The following is a 20748-nucleotide window of genomic DNA, read 5'->3' as shown; positions in this document are numbered from 1 at the left end:
TCCTCCACTCTGAGAAACACTGACATGTGACTGTAGAATAGATTGTAGAATGTCTCCTCCTCCACTCTGATTGAGAAACACTGACAACATGTGACTGTAGAATAGATTGAAACAAGCTCACGCACAATTTCAGCAGCTTTGGTTTATTATAAATGTTTATGCATCAAAATAAGAGTTTTGTTGAAGAAAGGTTGTAAGAAATTGGAAGGAAGAAAGGAGATGAGATTCATCTCCTTTTCAAACGGTTTTGACTCTCAAATCTCCCGTCTTCATTTTGAAGTTTCCCAAAGACAAAGATGTGAGGAAGAAGAGGGAGGAGGAAGGCTTCACCGTGGTTTGCAGGGAACATTCCAACTGGATGAGTTCGTCCTCCATCTTCATCGTTTGATTCATAAGTGAGGAAAAACGCCACGCTGCTGTTCGTGGGGCTGTAGAAGCTCCACTGCGTCCTCTCCGCTCTGCAGGACGGAGGACAGGAGGCTATGGCTCTGCAGCTCTATGAGACGCAGGGTGTCTCTCAGCACTGAGGAGGACAGCAGGAAGACAATGAGGACGTGAGCTTCTCAGTCAGCTGCTGCAAGAGGCACACTGACCTGGAGAGGCGGAGTCGATGCAGCGGAGGAGGAGCTTCCCGGCGTGCAGGACACCGTCGCTCAGGGGCTGCTGGCGGCCGGCGGCGCTCTGCTCACAACAACAACAACAACCTCAATGTCTGTTTGTTGGTTCACATCCTGTCAACACTTGTTTGTGTTACATCCTGTCAAACAAACACTTGTTTGTGTGTGGAACAGGAAACTGGTTGTTGTGGGACAAATAAAGGCTTGAGGGATGTGAGCAGCCTCTCTACTCCAACCAGCTATAACATTATGACCAATGGACTCGTCTTACCACCTATGGAGACATGGACTCGTCTTACCACCTATGGAGACATGGACTCGTCTTACCACCTATGGAGACATGGACTCGTCTTACGACCTATGGAGACATGGACTCGTCTTACCACCTATGGAGACATGGACTCGTCTTACCACCTATGGAGACATGGACCCGTCTTACCACCTATGGAGACATGGACCCGTCTTACCACCTATGGAGACATGGACCCGTCTTACCACCTATGGAGACATGGACTCGTCTTACCACCTATGGAGACATGGACTCGTCTTACGACCTATGGAGACATGGACTCGTCTTACCACCTATGGAGACATGGACTCGTCTTACGACCTATGGAGACATGGACTCGTCTTACCACCTATGGAGACATGGACTCGTCTTACCACCTATGGAGACATGGACCCGTCTTACCACCTATGGAGACATGGACTCGTCTTACCACCTATGGAGACATGGACTCGTCTTACCACCTATGGAGACATGGACTCGTCTTACGACCTATGGAGACATGGACTCGTCTTACCACCTATGGAGACATGGACTCGTCTTACCACCTACCACCTCCTGCTTCCAGCTCATTGACTTTGAGGACAAGATGTTCTCTCACTCGTCTGTCCTCTCACAGGACACATTACCAGGACGTTTTCACACAATAGACTGGCTGATCAGTGGAAATGTGAGAAAAAGTGACTGCATGTGTCCTCTTTTAAAGTTCTCATCGAACACGATGATGAATGGTGGAGACGTCACCTGATGGTCCTCCAGAGCCGACGTCACACTGTCCATGTCCACAGAGGACCCACAAAGCCTCTGCGTCCTCTCTGACAGTGCATACAGGTGCTGAATGAGGAGCTCCAGGTGTGAGCAGAACACCTGCAACACATTTCACTATGGTCTTTACAAACACTGTCACACACCTGTGGGTTAGGGTTAGAACGGGTTAGGGTTGGGGTTAGGGTTAGAACGGGTTGGGGTTAGAACGGGTTGGGGTTAGGGTTAGAACGGGTTAGGGTTGGGGTTAGGGTTAGAACGGGTTAGGGTTAGAACGGGTTGGGGTTAGGGTTAGAACGGGTTGGGGTTAGAACGGGTTGGGGTTAGGGTTAGAACGGGTTAGGGTTAGGGTTAGAACGGGTTGGGGTTAGGGTTAGAACGGGTTAGGGTTAGAACGGGTTAGGGTTAGGGTTAGAACGGGTTGGGGTTAGGGTTAGAACGGGTTAGGGTTAGAACGGGTTAGGGTTAGGGTTAGAACGGGTTAGGGTTAGAACGGGTTAGGGTTAGAACGGGTTAGGGTTAGGGTTAGAACGTGTGGAACGCTTTGATTACAAACACTTTCAAAAACAATAGTGAAAAAAGTATTTTTCCTCACAATAAGCAGGAATTCGGAGCAGACTGGTTTTTAAACTGCTGCTCAGTCAAGAGGGTCGGACCGATGTAGGGTCCTGGACGAGCATCGGAGACACGTCAAGTCCTACCAACATCACCAAGACCCCACAGTGTCCACTACCGCCACACAAACACCCTACAGTCCTACCAACATCACCAAGACCCCACAGTGTCCACTGAGGATGGTAGTGGTGAGACATGAGGATGATAGTGGTGAGACATGAGGGTCTAGTGGTGAGACATGAGGATGATAGTGGTGAGACATGAGGATGATAGTGGTGAGACATGAGGATCTAGTGGTGAGACATGAGGATCTAGTGGTGAGACATGAGGATGATAGTGGTGAGACATGAGGATGGTAGTGGTGAGACATGAGGATGGTAGTGGTGAGACATGAGGATGATAGTGGTGAGACATGAGGATCTAGTGGTGAGACATGAGGATGATAGTGGTGAGACATGAGGATGATAGTGGTGAGACATGAGGATGGTAGTGGTGAGACATGAGGATGATAGTGGTGAGACATGAGGGTCTAGCGGTGAGACATGAGGATGATAGTGGTGAGACATGAGGATCTAGTGGTGAGACATGAGGATGATAGTGGTGAGACATGAGGATCTAGTGGTGAGACATGAGGATCTAGTGGTGAGACATGAGGATGGTAGTGGTGAGACATGAGGATCTAGTGGTGAGACATGAGGATGGTAGTGGTGAGACATGAGGATGGTAGTGGTGAGACATGAGGATGGTAGTGGTGAGACATGAGGATCTAGTGGTGAGACATGAGGATGATAGTGGTGAGACATGAGGATGGTAGTGGTGAGACATGAGGAAGGTAGTGGTGAGACATGAGGAAGGTAGTGGTGAGACATGAGGATGATAGTGGTGAGACATGAGGATGGTAGTGGTGAGACATGAGGATGATAGTGGTGAGACATGAGGATCTAGTGGTGAGACATGAGGATGATAGTGGTGAGACATGAGGATGATAGTGGTGAGACATGAGGATCTAGTGGTGAGACATGAGGATCTAGTGGTGAGACATGAGGATGATAGTGGTGAGACATGAGGATCTAGTGGTGAGACATGAGGATGGTAGTGGTGAGACATGAGGATCTAGTGGTGAGACATGAGGATGGTAGTGGTGAGACATGAGGATGGTAGTGGTGAGACATGAGGATGGTAGTGGTGAGACATGAGGATCTAGTGGTGAGACATGAGGATGATAGTGGTGAGACATGAGGATGATAGTGGTGAGACATGAGGATGATAGTGGTGAGACATGAGGATCTAGTGGTGAGACATGAGGATCTAGTGGTGAGACATGAGGATGGTAGTGGTGAGACATGAGGATCTAGTGGTGAGACATGAGGATGATAGTGGTGAGACATGAGGATCTAGTGGTGAGACATGAGGATGATAGTGGTGAGACATGAGGATCTAGTGGTGAGACATGAGGATGGTAGTGGTGAGACATGAGGATGATAGTGGTGAGACATGAGGATCTAGTGGTGAGACATGAGGATGATAGTGGTGAGACATGAGGATCTAGTGGTGAGACATGAGGATGATAGTGGTGAGACATGAGGATCTAGTGGTGAGACATGAGGATGATAGTGGTGAGACATGAGGATCTAGTGGTGAGACATGAGGATCTAGTGGTGAGACATGAGGATGATAGTGGTGAGACATGAGGATGATAGTGGTGAGACATGAGGATCTAGTGGTGAGACATGAGGATGATAGTGGTGAGACATGAGGATCTAGTGGTGAGACATGAGGATGATAGTGGTGAGACATGAGGATCTAGTGGTGAGACATGAGGATGATAGTGGTGAGACATGAGGATCTAGTGGTGAGACATGAGGATGATAGTGGTGAGACATGAGGATCTAGTGGTGAGACATGAGGATCTAGTGGTGAGACATGAGGATGATAGTGGTGAGACATGAGGATCTAGTGGTGAGACATGAGGATGATAGTGGTGAGACATGAGGATCTAGTGGTGAGACATGAGGATGATAGTGGTGAGACATGAGGATCTAGTGGTGAGACATGAGGATGACTGAGGTTGTACCTGAATGTGCTGCATCAGGGAGTCCCTCTGGTCCTGCCCCCCCCTGCTGCCCCTCAGCCCCAGAGCCTCCAGCTCCAGGCCCCCGGACCCCACCAGCGGTCCTCCAGCACCACCCGGGCCCCTGAGGTCAGCTGCAGGCGGGGTGGGTGGGGGCTTCGCTGGGGCTCCACCTCCTGCTGCTGCTCCACCCCCTCCTGGCTGCTTCCCGTCATGTGGCGGCCAGTTGTCCTCCACTGCCACGCCTCCAGCTCCAGAGCCCAGCAGGGGGCAGCGGGGCGGCTCCACACTCTCCCAGCTCACCTGGGCCGTCACCTGCCTCACCTGCACACAGGCAGCAAGGACCTTCAGCACCTATTGGCTGTGTTCAGGCTGAACACTGTGCAGCTGCAGACAGAAGCTCAATGGCTGTTCTAGCAACTGGTCACATCTCAGGTCATTTGGAATTGTGTTCTTGAGTGTGCTCAACATCATTTGGACATTTAGGACCAAATGAGCCAGAGTTTCAAAATGTCAGGACTTCCTATTGACTTTTCTTTGTGTGTCAGACATTTGTGTCCCTCAACATAGAAACGTTCTCCCCCAGTCTGGAGGTCGTCAGGTTCTTAGTGCGTTTAAGGATCTGTATTGTCGGGAGAATTCTTCTGTTGACCTGAGTGACTCCAATCAGGTCCTCCACCCCTGGTGCTCTGATCCTAATTCCTTTGTTGACCTGAGTGACTCCAATCAGGTCCTCCACCCCTGGTGCTCTGATCCTAATTCCTTTGTTGACCTGAGTGACTCCAATCAGGTCCTCCACCCCTGGTGCTCTGATCCTAATTCCTTGCATTGCAAAAGGTTCTCGCACCGCTTTGTGCTCCACCCTATTGGTCAAAGCAACGAATGGAGCGTTGAAGCTGTGGTGACAGGACTTCACCTGTGTGGACAGCAGCTGCAGGACTTCCAGGCGATCCGGGAGAGCCCAGAACTCCTGGTCCACCTCCCTGCAGACACACCTGGACTGAGGGAGGAGCCGGGTGGAGCTGAAGGAGGTGGAGGAGCAGAGTGGAACACGGGAGTCATGGCGCCAGCCCCCTTTGTCCTCACTGCAGTCCAGACTGTCCAGGGATGAAGCCACAGGGTCGGGGAGGGACCGAGCAGCTGAGGAGGCGGAGCCCTGCAGGTCAGGTGACCTCTGGTGGTCTCTGCTGGTAGGACAGTGAAGTCCAGACCCACTAAGGGGACTGTCCACGCGGTTCAGTCCGATTCCTGAGTCCTGCAAGTGTGAGTACTCCTGAAGCCCCGACGTGTCCCACTGACGGACCCCCAGTCCTGGTCTCAGGGGGTAGCAGTAGTCCAGCAGGGCTTGGTACGCCCCGTCTGGATCCCCGGAGGAGGACGGCCCGTCTGAAGCCGGAGGACCGGTTCTGGGGAGGGCGCAGGCCCAGTAGTTGTCCCGATGAGGACACTCAGAGAAATAAGAAGTGGTCCTCCCTTCACCTCCGCCCCTCCTGCCCTCAGCCAGTCTTCTGGAGCCCCCAGAGCCGCGGTCCAGGACTGTGGAGGTGCCGGGGGGGCTCCACCCCGACACCGGGACTGTGGAGGTCCCGGGGGGGCTCCACCCCGACACCCAGCCGGAGGTGCAGAAAGGGGAGGAGTCCCGCTGCTCTGCAAGCTCACAGACCTTCAGGTCTGGATCGGAGTTTGGTCTGGACTCCATGTCACTGTGAGAGACGCTGCAGCTGCTGCTCCTGCTCCTCCTGCTCCTCCTCCTCCTCGCTGGATCTTCATCAGGCCTCCTCACTGGGCGCTCCTACACAGCAGGGAAGGAGGTGCTACATCAGATATCAATCACAGGGCATTGCAGGAGAAGCAGGAGGAGGAGGAGGAGGAAGAGGAGAAGCAGGAGGAGGAGGAGGAGGAGGAGGAGGAGGAAGAGGAGAAGCAGGAGGAGGAGGAGGAGGGGGAGGAGGAGGAGGAGGAGGAGGAGGAAGAGGAGAAGCAGGAGGAGGAGGAGGAGGGGGAGCAGGAGGAGGAGGAAGAGGAGAAGCAGGAGGAGGAGGAGGAGGAGGAAGAGGAGGAGCAGGAGGGGGAGGAAGGGGAGGAGCAGGAGGGGGAGGAGGAGGATGGAGCTCACCTCCTCTGGGGGCGTGGCCAGATGAGGCTCCGTCAGGATGGAGGTGTGGTCAGAGAACAGAGGCTTCCTCATGACGTAGCGCCGCTCCCTCATGGAGCTGGATGTTGCTGCCATGGTCACATGACTGTGTGTCTCCGTCTGGATGGCGCCGTACCTCCGGCGTGGTGTGAGGCGGCCGGAGCTGCCCGCCATGGCTTGTCCTCCATGGCTTGTCCTCCATGGCTTGTCCGCCATGGCTTGTCCTCCATTGTCCATCGACGGAGCAACACTGAGACAGAATAACGTCTGTCCTGAGTGGTTTGCGGTGGAGTTCATTTTTAACATTTCTGCTTAAATTATTTACTGCTCCGTCAGGTTTCCAACACCCCCACCACCCCACTGCCCCACCCCACCCCCCCATGTTAAACTTTTTCCTACGTCCTTCTTCATAAGAATCAGCTTTTCTCATGTCAGTTGTTTTATCCTGTTAAGATCATTGTTATTATATCTATTCATGTTCCAGCTAAGCGATGACATTAGAAATATTAATGAACAATACAACACAAACAGTCAACTTATTCATCTTTCTGTAATTAGGCATCGTCTTGTATAAAATACTCTCTTGTACACTGCTGTGAAGCTACAGGTCCAGGACTAGAGTACACATCATGTACCTGGGAATATGAAGATCAGACAGATCAGTGTGTGACTGCGTCACTGACGAAGGACGATCAATGCTTTTTGAACAAGAGGCTGTTGGGGACCTGTGTTCTTGTATATCTTATGTTTCTACTCATATATGTCTATCATCTGTTACGCGCCAGTGTCTGACTTGAGTACTAGTATCTGACTTCCGCGGTTCAAACTAGAATGTGCCGGTTTACATCACGTATTACGGTAAAGCAGTCAGAAGCCGGAGAAGCCGACGTGAGCTTCATGGTGCGTTCAAGTACACCTCAGTTACAAGCATAAACACAACAACAGTACTGTCCAGGCGTGTTGTAACAAAAATCATAGAAAATCAGCTTGAATTACTGTAGCATTTTCTACCCCAAACCCTCTTGTAAAAATAAAACACACCTAATACATGCAAGGTTATTGTACCACAAATTAATAGAAAATCTAATTGTTTTCAGCAAACTGCACCACATTCTTGTTCTCCAGGCTCTCAGGTACCTCTGTGCCAGATTTCAGCGAGAATTACTGTAGCATTTTCCCACAATTACACAATGAATTCACAACAATATACATTACTGTACATCCAAACATTTATAGAAAATCAAAATGGTTTCAACAAACTGCACCACATTCTGTGCCAGATTTCAACTACAATTACTGTAGCATTTTCTCACAATTTCACAATGAATTAACAACAATACACATGGTACTGTACCTGCTTTTGGTCAAAAAATTAATAGAGTATCTCGTTTTCAGCAAACACCACCACATTATTGTTCTACAGGTGCACAGGTACCTCTTTCTCATTGTCATCCTTTAGATTTTCTATTACTTTTTGGTACAATAACCTTGTAAAGTAGTGTGTATTCTGTTCATTGTGTAATTGTGAGAAAAAGCTACAGTAATTCTCGGTGAAATCTGGCACAGAGGTACTTGGGCGCCTGCAGAGCAAGGATCTGGTGCAGTTTTCTGAAAACAAATGGATTTCCGATAAATTTTTGGCACAATACGCCTGTACAGTACAGGTGTTGTGGTTTCGACTTGCAACTGTGGTGTCCTTGAATGCACCATGAAGCCCCGGTCGACTGCTGACGGTTTTACCGTAATACGCAATGTAAACAGGCATTCCAGTTTGAACCGCGGATGGCGTTACTCCAGTTGTGTACTTGGAAACAACAGCCAAACCGGAAGCTCCTCTTCGATGCTGAAGATGTAGCGTTGGGGATTGTTGAAACACCTTTAAACTGATTTCAGAACTGTGGAGACGTATTGTGGATCTTTTAGAAATGACCACTGATCAATATGAAGACGCTCCGCGTCCATCCCCACAAAGCCCCCATCTCCAGTGTTTTCAGCCTCTCTGGCCACGCGAACTGCTCCTTCAGAGCTTTAAATCACAGCAGGCGCTCCAACAACGCTGCACCGTGTGGAATGAACCATATTTACCACGTGTCGTGAACAGAAGAGCCTCCGGAGAGCGTCTGGTCGGAGGAGCGTCCAGCTGGAGCCTGGTGCGTTCACGGACCAGCCTGCCAACACGTCCGCACTGGGTCTCCGCAGGAGACCGCAGCGTGGAGACCCGCATTGTGGAGACCCGCAGAGTGAGGGACCGCAGCGTGGAGACCCGCAGTGTGAGGGACCGCACTGTGTTGTGATGTGTTCAGGGTAGTGTGGTGATGTGTTCAGGGTAGTGTGGTGATGTGTTCAGGGTAATATTGTGATGTGTTCAGGGTAGTTCAACCACCAGGCTCAGGAACAGCTTCTTCCCCGAAGCTGTGAGACTTGTGAACTCGAGCCATGTTCCATAGACTCCCTCATCTTCCTGCACTACAAACACTTCACACTTACATTTCTGCTCTTGTATATTTGTATATATTTTACGCTCTATATATTTTATTACTATATACTTTATTACTGGCTCACCGGGACCTGAGTCCAAATTTCGTATCATTTCTTTGATATGACAATAAAGAATCCTTGAATCCTTGAATCCTAGTGTGATGATGTGTTCAGAGTAGTGTGGTGATGTGTTCAGGATAGTGTGGTGATGTGTTCAGGGTAATATTGTGATGTGTTCAGGGTAGTGTGGTGATGTGTTCAGGGTAATATTGTGATGTGTTCAGGGTAGTGTGGTGATGTGTTCAGGGTAGTGTGATGATGTGTTCAGGGTAGTGTGGTGATGTGTTCAGGGTAATATTGTGATGTGTTCAGGGTAGTGTGGTGATGTGTTCAGAGTAGTGTGGTGATGTGTTCAGGGTGGTGTTATGAACCTTCAGGCAGATTGCAGCGTGTAGAACCGAGTGACGTCACTTCCTGTTTCATGGTAAACCAGTTTTCACTAACTTTTTGACACGCTTTCATCAGGAAGGCTCAAACCTTACGTCTCCACTTTTCAACTGAAACCTGCCTGTGTGTGTGTGTGTGTGTGTGAGCTGTGACGGGGTGTGTGCGGTGTGACGGTGTGTGTGCGGTGTGTGACGGTGTGTGTGCGGTGTGACGGTGTGTGTGCGGTGTGTGACGGTGTGACGGTGTGACGGGGTGTGTGCGGTGTGTGACGGTGTGACGGGGTGTGTGCGGTGTGACGGGGTGTCACGCGGCACGGTGTGACTTCTCTCTGCCACGTTTCACTAAATGACGTAATCCTCCGGTAGGCTGACGGCTCCGTCCGGTAACACCATCACCGCCTTACCCCCGTTCACAGGGTGCAGCTCTTCGGTCGCTCGTCGCTCCGAAGCCTCGTTGGAAACCAGCAATCCCGGCAGAGCCCCGCGGTCCCCCGGCAGCCTCCCGCGGTCCCCCGGCAGAGCCCCGCGGTCCCCCGGCAGCCCCGGAGAAGAAGCTGGCTCAGGTCCCCGTTTCCTGCTGGAGCTGCAGCCATCTTGGATCAGGGAGAAGCCGCTAGCCGCTAGCCGCTAGCCGCCCGCCGACCCAGGAGCCCTCGTCCGTCTCGAGAAGCGGCTGTTCGTCTGAGAAGGAGCGAAGAGGAATTTGACGGGACAGGAGCCAGGAGACACAGCGAGCCGACATGAATCCAGAATAGTAAGTTAGAACCGCTCAACCTCCTCCGTGTGGGCCCAGGAGCCCGGTTAGCCCCGTGCTAACGCTAGTTAGCCCCGTGCTAACGCTAGTTAGCCCCGTGCCAACGCCAGTTAGCCCCGTGCCAACGCCAGTTAGCCCCGTGCCAACGCCAGTTAGCCGTGAAAAGTAGTGAACGTCAGCGATGAGCTCCGTCACAAACAACCAGAGAGACGCTGGAAGTGGTCGCAGTGCTGGCGGGAAAGTGAAAGGACGCTGTCGGGAGGAATGTGTGCTTAATGAGACAGTCTGGACAGGAGAAGATTATTAAAACTGTTTTATTAATGTCGGCTGAAAGCTGCAAGGTTCCCTTCATATAACCTCGACTGTGACCAAGAAACCACTATAACTGACCCTTCTTCATATAACCTCTTCATTATGACCAAGAAACCACTATAACTGACCCTTCTTCATATAACCTCTTCATTATGACCAAGAAACCACTATAACTGACCCTTCTTCTATAGAATGTCACCAAAATGAGGCCTGGGGACCAGAACCGGACCAGAACCGGCCGGGCGACAGCAAGAGTTCCACATATGAATGATATGATGTGTCAGTAATAGAAATAGTTCTCGTAATTAGCATATATATGCATTGTGTAAAGTGGTTAACACATTTGTAATGCAGAGCTTTTTTTCACTTCTAGTTTTTCTCATGATTTATTTTTAATGAGGCAGAACAAGTGGAGTTTCATACTATATCTTTTCAACCACTGGATTTAAGTATTACAGTTTATTTTCAAGCTGAGTGATACAGCAAAGGGTGAACTGCATTGTCTCTGGACCTGGAGAGACACTGGACCTGGAGAGACACTGTGGACCTGGAGAGACACTGGAACTGGAGAGACACTGTGGACCTGGAGAGACACTGGACCTGGAGAGACAATGGACCTGGAGAGACACTGTGGACCTGGAGAGACACTGGAGAGACACTGTGGACCTGGAGAGACACTGGACCTGGAGAGACACTGTGGACCCGGAGAGACACTGGACCTGGAGAGACATTGTGGACCTGGAGAGAGAGCGAGAGAGAGAGACTGTGGACCTAGAGAGAGAGAGAGAGAGACACTGTGGACCTAGAGAGAGAGACTGTAGACCTGGGAAGAGAGAGAGAGAGAGACACTGTGGACCTAGAGAGAGAGGGACACTGTGGACCTAGAGAGAGAGAGAGACACTGTGGACCTAGAGAGAGAGAGACACTGTGGACCTAGAGAGAGAGAGAGAGACACTGTGGACCTAGAGAGAGAGACTGTAGACCTGGGAAGAGAGAGAGAGAGAGAGAGACACTGTGGACCTAGAGAGAGAGAGAGAGAGAGACTGTGGACCTAGAGAGAGAGAGAGAGACACTGTGGACCTAGAGAGAGAGAGAGAGACACTGGACCGAGAGAGAGAGACACACTGTGGACCTAGAGAGAGAGAGAGAGAGACACTGTGGACCTAGAGAGAGAGACTGTAGACCTGGGAAGAGAGGGAGAGAGAGACACTGTGGACCTAGAGAGAGAGAGAGACACTGTGGACCTAGAGAGAGAGAGACACTGTGGACCTAGAGAGAGAGAGACACACTGTGGACCTAGAGAGAGAGAGAGACACTGTGGACCTAGAGAGAGAGAGGGATACTGTGGACCTAGAGAGAGAGAGAGACACTGTGGACCTAGAGAGAGAGAGAGACACACTGTGGACCTAGAGAGAGAGAGACACACTGTGGACCTAGAGAGAGAGAGAGACACACTGTGGACCGAGAGAGACACTGTGGACCAAGAGAGAGAGAGAGACACTGTGGACCTAGAGAGAGAGAGACACACTGTGGACCTAGAGAGAGAGAGACACACTGTGGACCTAGAGAGAGAGACACACTGTGGACCTAGAGAGAGAGAGAGAGAGAGAGACACTGTGGACCTGGGAAGAGAGGGAGAGAGAGACACTGTGGACCTAGAGAGAGAGAGAGAGAGAGACACTGTGGACCTAGAGAGAGAGAGAGAGAGAGAGACACTGTGGACCTAGAGAGAGAGAGAGAGACACACTGTGGACCTAGAGAGAGAGAGAGAGAGAGAGACTGTGGACCTAGAGAGAGAGACTGTAGACCTGGGAAGAGAGGGAGAGAGAGAGACTGTAGACCTGGGAAGAGAGGGAGAGAGAGACACTGTGGACCTAGAGAGAGAGAGACACACTGTGGACCTAGAGAGAGAGAGACACACTGTGGACCTAGAGAGAGAGAGACACTGTGGACCTAGAGAGAGAGAGACACACTGTGGACCAAGAGAGAGAGAGAGACACTGTGGACCTAGAGAGAGAGAGACACACTGTGGACCTAGAGAGAGAGAGACACACTGTGGACCTAGAGCGAGAGAGACACTGTGGACCTAGAGAGAGAGAGACACTGTGGACCTAGAGGGAGAGAGAGACACTGTGGACCTAGAGAGAGAGAGACACACTGTGGACCTAGAGAGAGAGAGAGAGACACTGTGGACCTAGAGAGAGAGACACACTGTGGACCTAGAGAGAGAGAGAGAGAGAGACACTGTGGACCTGGGAAGAGAGGGAGAGAGAGACACTGTGGACCTAGAGAGAGAGAGAGAGAGAGAGACACTGTGGACCTAGAGAGAGAGAGAGAGAGAGAGAGAGAGACACTGTGGACCTAGAGAGAGAGAGAGAGAGAGACACACTGTGGACCTAGAGAGAGAGAGAGAGAGAGAGAGAGACTGTGGACCTAGAGAGAGAGACTGTAGACCTGGGAAGAGAGGGAGAGAGAGACACTGTGGACCTAGAGAGAGAGACTGTAGACCTGGGAAGAGAGGGAGAGAGAGACACTGTGGACCTAGAGAGAGAGAGACACACTGTGGACCTAGAGAGAGAGAGACACACTGTGGACCTAGAGAGAGAGAGACACTGTGGACCTAGAGAGAGAGAGACACACTGTGGACCTAGAGAGAGAGAGACACTGTGGACCTAGAGAGAGAGAGACACTGTGGACCTAGAGAGAGAGAGAGACACACTGTGGACCTAGAGAGAGAGAGACACACTGTGGACCTAGAGAGAGAGAGAGACACACTGTGGACCGAGAGAGACACTGTGGACCAAGAGAGAGAGAGAGACACTGTGGACCTAGAGAGAGAGAGACACACTGTGGACCTAGAGAGAGAGACACACTGTGGACCTAGAGAGAGAGAGAGAGACACTGTGGACCTGGGAAGAGAGGGAGAGAGAGACACTGTGGACCTAGAGAGAGAGAGAGAGAGAGACACTGTGGACCTAGAGAGAGAGAGAGAGAGAGAGACACTGTGGACCTAGAGAGAGAGAGAGAGACACACACTGTGGACCTAGAGAGAGAGAGAGAGACACTGTGGACCTAGAGAGAGAGACACACTGTGGACCTAGAGAGAGAGAGACACACTGTGGACCTAGAGAGAGAGAGAGACACTGTGGACCTAGAGAGAGAGAGACACACTGTGGACCTAGAGAGAGAGAGAGAGACACAATGTGGACCTAGAGAGAGAGAGACACAATGTGGACCTAGAGAGAGAGAGACACACTGTGGACCTAGAACAGTGTTTTTCACCCACTGCTCCGCGGCACACTGGTGTTTCACTGGTGTTTCACTGGTGTTTCCATGAGATCTGGTCAGGTGAGCCGTGGGAAAGTATCCAATTTCACATTTTTTTCTAAAAATCATTTGCTCTCAGCGCCGCTGTCAGCTGTGAGAGCAGTGTGTTGCAGAGTAATCCTGTATAAATACTCTTCACCACTAGAGGGCAGCACAGAACTTTGCCAGTGAAATGTAAAGTGACAGACAGTGTGGTTCATCTCCACCTCCTGCTACCATCTTGTATCAAAGTACTGTCAGTGACAGTGATGGAGAAGTTTTTGAAAACCAGGATTTCAGCTCTTCATCCATCAGGTCCAGGGTTCACACTGAGTGAGTACATATAAAAAAAAAAGAAATTGAGAAATACTTTTTTTCTGTATTTATTTGATTCCTGTTGATAAAACTTTGATGAGAAAGACTTTATATTGTTAATAGAGGCTACAGAGTTTAACTTTTTAACAGGTGGAGGTGTGCCTCCAGATTTTTCCAAACAAAAAAGTGTGCCTTGGCTCGAAAAGGTTGAAAAACACTGAGCTAGACAACATAAATGAGAAGTGGTGGCTTCTCCAGCTTCTCCAGCTTCTCCAGCTTCTCCAGCCAGGGTGGAGGAGGAGGTGGAGGAGGAGGTGGAGGAGGAGGTGGAGGTGGAGCCCCCCCCCCCCATCTGTCATGTGGAGGTCACATGACACCACAGCCGCTCTGCTGTGCCCAGTAATCAGTTACTGTCTCATGGAGGGTCATGGTCTCTGGCCTGGAGACACTCACTGCCAGGTTGTCCTCAACTCGTTGGTGTCCATGATGAATGTCCTCACTATGAAGACACTCACTGCCATGTTGTCCTCAACTCGTTGGTGTCCATGATGAATGTCCTCACTATGAAGACACTCACTGCCATGTTGTCCTCAACTCGTTGGTGTCCATGATGAATGTCCTCACTATGAAGACACTCACTGCCATGTTGTCCTCAACTCGTTGGTGTCCATGATGAATGTCCTCACTATGAAGACACTCACTGCCATGTTGTCCTCAACTCGTTGGTGTCCATGATGAATGTCCTCACTATGAAGACACTCACTGCCATGTTGTCCTCAACTCGTTGGTGTCCATGATGAATGTCCTCACTATGAAGACACTCACTGCCAGGTTGTCCTCAACTCGTTGGTGTCCATGATGAATGTCCTCACTATGAAGACACTCACTGCCAGGTTGTCCTCAACTCGTTGGTGTCCATGATGAATGTCCTCACTATGAAGACACTCACTGCCAGGTTGTCCTCAACTCGTTGGTGTCCATGATGAATGTCCTCACTATGAAGACACTCACTGCCATGTTGTCCTCAACTCGTTGGTGTCCATGATGAATGTCCTCACTATGAAGACACTCACTGCCATGTTGTCCTCAACTCGTTGGTGTCCATGATGAATGTCCTTACTATGAAGACACTCACTGCCATGTTGTCCTCGATAAATGTCCTCACTATGAAGACACTCACTGCCATGTTGTCCTCAACTCGTTGGTGTCCATGATGAATGTCCTCACTATGAAGACACTCACTGCCATCTTGTCCATGATGAATGTCCTCACTATGAAGACGCTTCTTCTCCAGGAGGGTTCAGAGCCAGTCAGCAGGAGGTACAAGTCGTAGGAGGACCAGGGGTTCTTCCTGTTCTCCACTTTCAGTCCAGAGCGACAACTTGTAATCTAAAGTCCAGGGACTCGATGCTTTCTTTCAATTTAAAATGTATTATTATTGTCGTTTTTAACGTTAACTTATATGAACTTTATGTCTGTTGTTGTAACGGTCCTGTCCTGACGTGCCTAACCTGTACTGCTGGCTTTGAGAGGACTTCACTAACCTGTACTGCTGGCTTTGAGAGGACTTCACTAACCTGTACTGCTGGCTTTGAGAGGACTTCACTAACCTGTACTACTGGCTTTGAGAGGACTTCACTAACCTGTACTGCTGGCTTTGAGAGGACTTCACTAACCTGTACTGCTGGCTTTGAGAGGACTTCACTAACCTGTACTGCTGGCTTTGAGAGGAATTCACTAACCTGTACTGCTGGCTTTGAGAGGACTTCACTAACCTGTACTACTGGCTTTGAGAGGACTTCACTAACCTGTACTGCTGGCTTTGAGAGGACTTCACTAACCTGTACTACTGGCTTTGAGAGGACTTCACTAACCTGTACTGCTGGCTTTGAGAGGACTTCACTAACCTGTACTACTGGCTTTGAGAGGACTTCACTAACCTGTACTGCTGGCTTTGAGAGGACTTCACTATCCTGTACTGCTGGCTTTGAGAGGACTTCACTAACCTGTACTGCTGGCTTTGAGAGGACTTCACTAACCTGTACTACTGGCTTTGAGAGGACTTCACTAACCTGTACTACTGGCTTTGAGAGGACTTCACTAACCTGTACTACTGGCTTTGAGAGGACTTCACTAACCTGTACTGCTGGCTTTGAGAGGACTTCACTAACCTGTACTGCTGGCTTTGAGAGGACTTCACTATCCTGTACTGCTGGCTTTGAGAGGACTTCACTAACCTGTACTGCTGGCTTTGAGAGGACTTCACTAACCTGTACTACTGGCTTTGAGAGGACTTCACTAACCTGTACTGCTGGCTTTGAGAGGACTTCACTAACCTGTACTGCTGGCTTTGAGAGGACTTCACTAACCTGTACTGCTGGCTTTGAGAGGACTTCACTAACCTGTACTACTGGCTTTGAGAGGACTTCACTAACCTGTACTGCTGGCTTTGAGAGGACTTCACTAACCTGTACTGCTGGCTTTGAGAGGACTTCACTAACCTGTACTGCTGGCTTTGAGAGGACTTCACTAACCTGTACTACTGGCTTTGAGAGGACTTCACTAACCTGTACTGCTGGCTTTGAGAGGACTTCACTAACCTGTACTGCTGGCTTTGAGAGGACTTCACTAACCTGTACTGCTGGCTTTGAGAGGACTTCACTAACCTGTACTGCTGGCTTTGAGAGGACTTCACTAACCTGTACTACTGGCTTTGAGAGGACTTCACTAACCTGTACTGCTGGCTTTGAGAGGACTTCACTAACCCTTGCGGCTAACTTCTAGAGATCTCCACTCACCAGTATGGCTGACTTCCTTCTCCAGTCACATGAGAATCAGTACACTTCCTCATGCAGAGGTGTTGAGCTCAGCACAGGCTGTCCTGGACGTTTCCTGTTGGGGTAAGGAGACGAAGACGAACAGCAGGGTCCCTCTGTGACTGTCCTCTGTCTTCTGTCTTCCTCAGTGACTATTTGTTCAAGCTGCTCCTGATCGGCGACTCGGGCGTTGGAAAGTCCTGCCTTCTCCTCCGGTTTGCAGTAAGTGTCCTCACAGGAGGACCAGCAGTGGTCTTTTGAGCCTGTATGTCCCCAGTGAGACAGTCCTCCTTCATGTGTTCTGTCTTTCTGCAGGATGACACGTACACAGAAAGTTATATTAGCACTATTGGTGTGGACTTCAAAATACGGACCATAGAACTAGATGGAAAGACCATTAAACTTCAGATTGTAAGTATTTTCTTGTTCTACTCTGTGGTTATTGTAAGAAGTGTCCAGCAGTATTACCTGGTACTTGTCAGCTGGTTGGAGGACGGGACACAGTAACAACAGGGTTGGTGTTGATCTGCAGGGAAGCAGCTGAAGCAGAATAGACGGTGTTTGTTAATCCCAGAGGAGGAAGATGCTCTGCAGCTCTTCTTCTCTTCCACATAAAGGAACTGAAAGAGAAGTGCAATGCAACATGCAGGAAGCTAAAGCTCAGAGAAAAGTGGACAGTTACTGTATCGCCAAGTGTCTCAGTAACTAAAGAGTGTGAGGTATTCCAGCTGTAGTCATATTGTCCTGTTGTCTGGTGGCCAGTGGGACACGGCGGGACAGGAGAGGTTCCGCACCATCACGTCCAGCTACTACAGAGGAGCTCATGGCATCATCGTGGTCTACGACGTCACAGACCAGGTCAGTGGTCTCCTTTACTCACGGTCCCTCAATATGTCCCACGTCTCCTTCGTTCTGCTCCAGCAGGGGACCACTGTGTCCTACCAGACCACTGTTGTTCTTTACTATTGAATATTCCAAATGAAAGAACCAATGTTGAAGTGGCTTCAGCCCTTGAGGATGTTCTTCCATAGGTCAGTGTGAAGACGACCACACTGGAACATGAACCTTGTGAAGGTCAGGACAGTAATCTGAACCATTATTCACTTTCAATTTGGACAAACTGCAGAGAAAAAGTGCCGTTACCGACCACCGGAACTAAACAAGCTCAAAACTGCTCAAGAAGCAACTTTGACCATTTTATAAATTAACAACAAATTAAGAGTTGGATTTCAGAAAGTTGTGGAAAGTAAGCTGTGTGTTTTCAAAGTATCAAATCTGTTGTTGAATATGTCCATAAAAGTATGTTAAACACCAGAAACCACAGCATCTTTCCCAGCAATTCAATGCTTTCTAAAAGAAGTGTTGTGAAACAGAAGCTCCAAAACCAGCCTGTGTTTGTGTTTACCAGATAAATGTTTGCTTATTGTTTGAAACAGCAGAAAGTTTCTGCAGGCAGCTCTGATCTGGTCTGAGAGGACCTGGTGGCAGGAGAGTCGCCTCCCTTCACTCTGTCTGGCCGGTGTTTCCAGTGAACTGGCTTCCCTGTCAACTGGTGACCCACTTCCTTCAGTCGTACTCATAACTGCAGATGTTAAAATAAGACTGTTGTAAATGCAGTTAAAGCGTTTCCTGTAAACATCTGTGTTGCAGCTCAGTGAAGTCAGCAGTTAACACAGGAACGAGTTCATCTGCAACACCGGCCGCCACCCACAATACGTGTCTGCTGTAAACTCTGCCAAAGACAATGAATGGACTAATGCATCATATTGTAGTGTGTTGTTTCAATGAGCTTTGTCCCTCAGGAGTCCTTCAACAACGTCAAGCAGTGGCTGCAGGAGATCGACCGCTACGCCAGTGAAAACGTCAACAAGCTGTTGGTGGGGAACAAGTGTGACCTGACCACCAAGAAGGTGGTGGACTACACAACGGCCAAGGTCAGAGTCCTCTGTGGGGACGAGGACAGTAAGAGACGTAGGAGGTCACCGTGTCCCTCAGTCTGGTCTTGCAGGCTGTTTCTGGGCCAGCTTCCTGACCTCCTGTACTTCATGTGTGTGCAGGAGTTTGCTGATTCTCTTGGAATTCCCTTTTTGGAAACCAGCGCCAAGAACGCCACCAATGTGGAGCAGGCCTTCATGACCATGGCTGCTGAGATCAAGAAGAGGATGGGCCCCGGGGCCACGGCTGGAGGGGAGAAGCCCAACGTGATACTGCCGCCAGGCACCAGCGTCAAGACGTCTTCAGGAGGATGCTGCTGAGAAACACCACTCCACCGCCGCTTTCTTACTCTGCAGGCCTCCACCTCCCTCCAGACTCCAGGTCCAGGTGTGAAGACCAGACAAGTCGCCTGTATTTGTACTGTACATAATGTAGCCGCACTACCAAAACAACAACGCATCCCTGTTGTTCTCCTGTCTGTAACCAATCATCTCCACTCAGCTCTTGTTCCACTTCCTGTCTCTCAGCCTGTCCATTCAAAGGTTTTTGTTTTTTTACTTTTTGCACCATCTTGTGCACCACAGCGTCTCAACCAGTCACATCTGAAACTGTATGTACATAAACATTATGTATATATATGTATGTACAACCTGATCTGCCAGTTGTGTTGGTGTTCAACACATGATTCAATTAGTCTCCACTCGGTTCTGCATTCAACTTTTGGCTAAAGACAACTTGTTGCTCAACATGTAACACTTAAAGTAAAATAAATATTGTACTACCAGACTGTATGAAACAGTACAGGTGTGCAGTTTCTCCCTCAGTTCTATAGATCTGTTGTCTAGTGTGACAGTAGTCTGCTTCCACATCTCCAGCCTTTGACTTTGAACTTTTTATTATGTCCACCATGCGCTGTTCTGCCTCCAGGCTGCATCTGGAGCTCCGCCCCTTCTAACGCCTCCCAGCCGCCGCTGTCATGGAGACCACGTGAATGAACATTGATGTCATCAGGTGTGGCTCTGCTGCACCACCACATCTTGTTTCTTTGAGATTTCAGGGGTTTTTTATGGAAAACAAATTGCCAAGTTAATTCCATTTGTGATACTGGCAATGTTCCAAGTAAAGAGTGCAAAGCATTATGGGATTGATCCACTGAAGTTAATCAGGTCACATCTTGGTGCATATGAACAATGTGATACTTTATTCAGTAATGTGATACCAGAATGGTATTTGGCGCTCAGTAAAGAACAGGTGGTGGTTCTGATGCAGGTTGTAAATCAGAACGTCTGACAGGAACTGTTACATCACTTTATCTCTGAGCTAGTTAACAATCAACTCAGCTGTTTATTTAACAAACATTGTTGCCACATTCATTTGAGACCTGATCATTATTATTGAGCTCATTATTCCCCCAGGAGAAAAGCTGAGTTGGAACAAGAAGAACATGGTTCTAAGCCTCAGGCAGCAGGGTTTATTTCATCGTGTCATAAACATTGCTCTGCACTGTGACGTCTAGGTGGACCAGTCAGGACATTCTAAAAGTAGGCAGGTCCTTTTCCAAGACGTGTGATTGGTCAGTGGACGGCGCCTTCAGTCTCCACTTGAGACTTAAACATCACAGTAAATGTGTCCTCGATCACCATCTCCCTGGGAACTTCTCGACCTCCAGACGGACGGCGTGAAGCCACTGGGTGGCAGTCGTCTCTGAACACAGGTGGAAACCTGATCCATTCCTGAGAACGGGAGCAGACGATCACAGACTATCTAAATGGAGTTTCAGTTCCTAGAAGAGGAAACATGTCTGTGTGTGAACGGCGTCCAGACCAACGATCCACATTATCAGGTCACATGCAACTGCTCAAGTCTCTCCAAAGGTATTTTGCCCCGAAAACATTCCC

At 49.6% G+C, this 20748-nt stretch overlaps 2 protein-coding genes across 2 annotated transcripts; one reads left to right on the top strand and one right to left on the bottom strand.

Annotated features, from left to right (window-relative positions):
- Positions 1 to 170: 170 nt before the first annotated feature.
- On the bottom strand, positions 171 to 9512 carry cep68 (centrosomal protein 68). The gene is made up of 7 exons (XM_080507897.1): positions 8574 to 9512; positions 6471 to 6738; positions 5271 to 6146; positions 4358 to 4678; positions 1648 to 1770; positions 594 to 681; positions 171 to 523 (listed from the first exon to the last, which is right to left on the bottom strand). The coding sequence occupies exons 2-7, from the start codon at positions 6723 to 6725 to the stop codon at positions 390 to 392; spliced, it is 1797 nt and encodes a 598-aa protein (XP_080364023.1). The 5' UTR covers positions 6726 to 6738; positions 8574 to 9512; the 3' UTR covers positions 171 to 389.
- Positions 9513 to 9758: 246 nt separating this feature from the next.
- LOC308138557 (ras-related protein ORAB-1-like) lies at positions 9759 to 19637 on the top strand. Its single transcript, XM_080507729.1, has 6 exons — positions 9759 to 10166; positions 17065 to 17137; positions 17231 to 17326; positions 17678 to 17773; positions 18718 to 18849; positions 18973 to 19637. The coding sequence occupies exons 1-6, from the start codon at positions 10153 to 10155 to the stop codon at positions 19168 to 19170; spliced, it is 609 nt and encodes a 202-aa protein (XP_080363855.1). The 5' UTR covers positions 9759 to 10152; the 3' UTR covers positions 19171 to 19637.
- Positions 19638 to 20748: the final 1111 nt, after the last annotated feature.

Source organism: Blennius ocellaris, assembly GCF_963422515.1.
Source record: "Blennius ocellaris genome assembly, chromosome: 13".
NCBI classification, from domain to species: domain Eukaryota; kingdom Metazoa; phylum Chordata; class Actinopteri; order Blenniiformes; family Blenniidae; genus Blennius; species Blennius ocellaris.
This window is presented reverse-complemented; position numbering and strand designations above follow the sequence as displayed.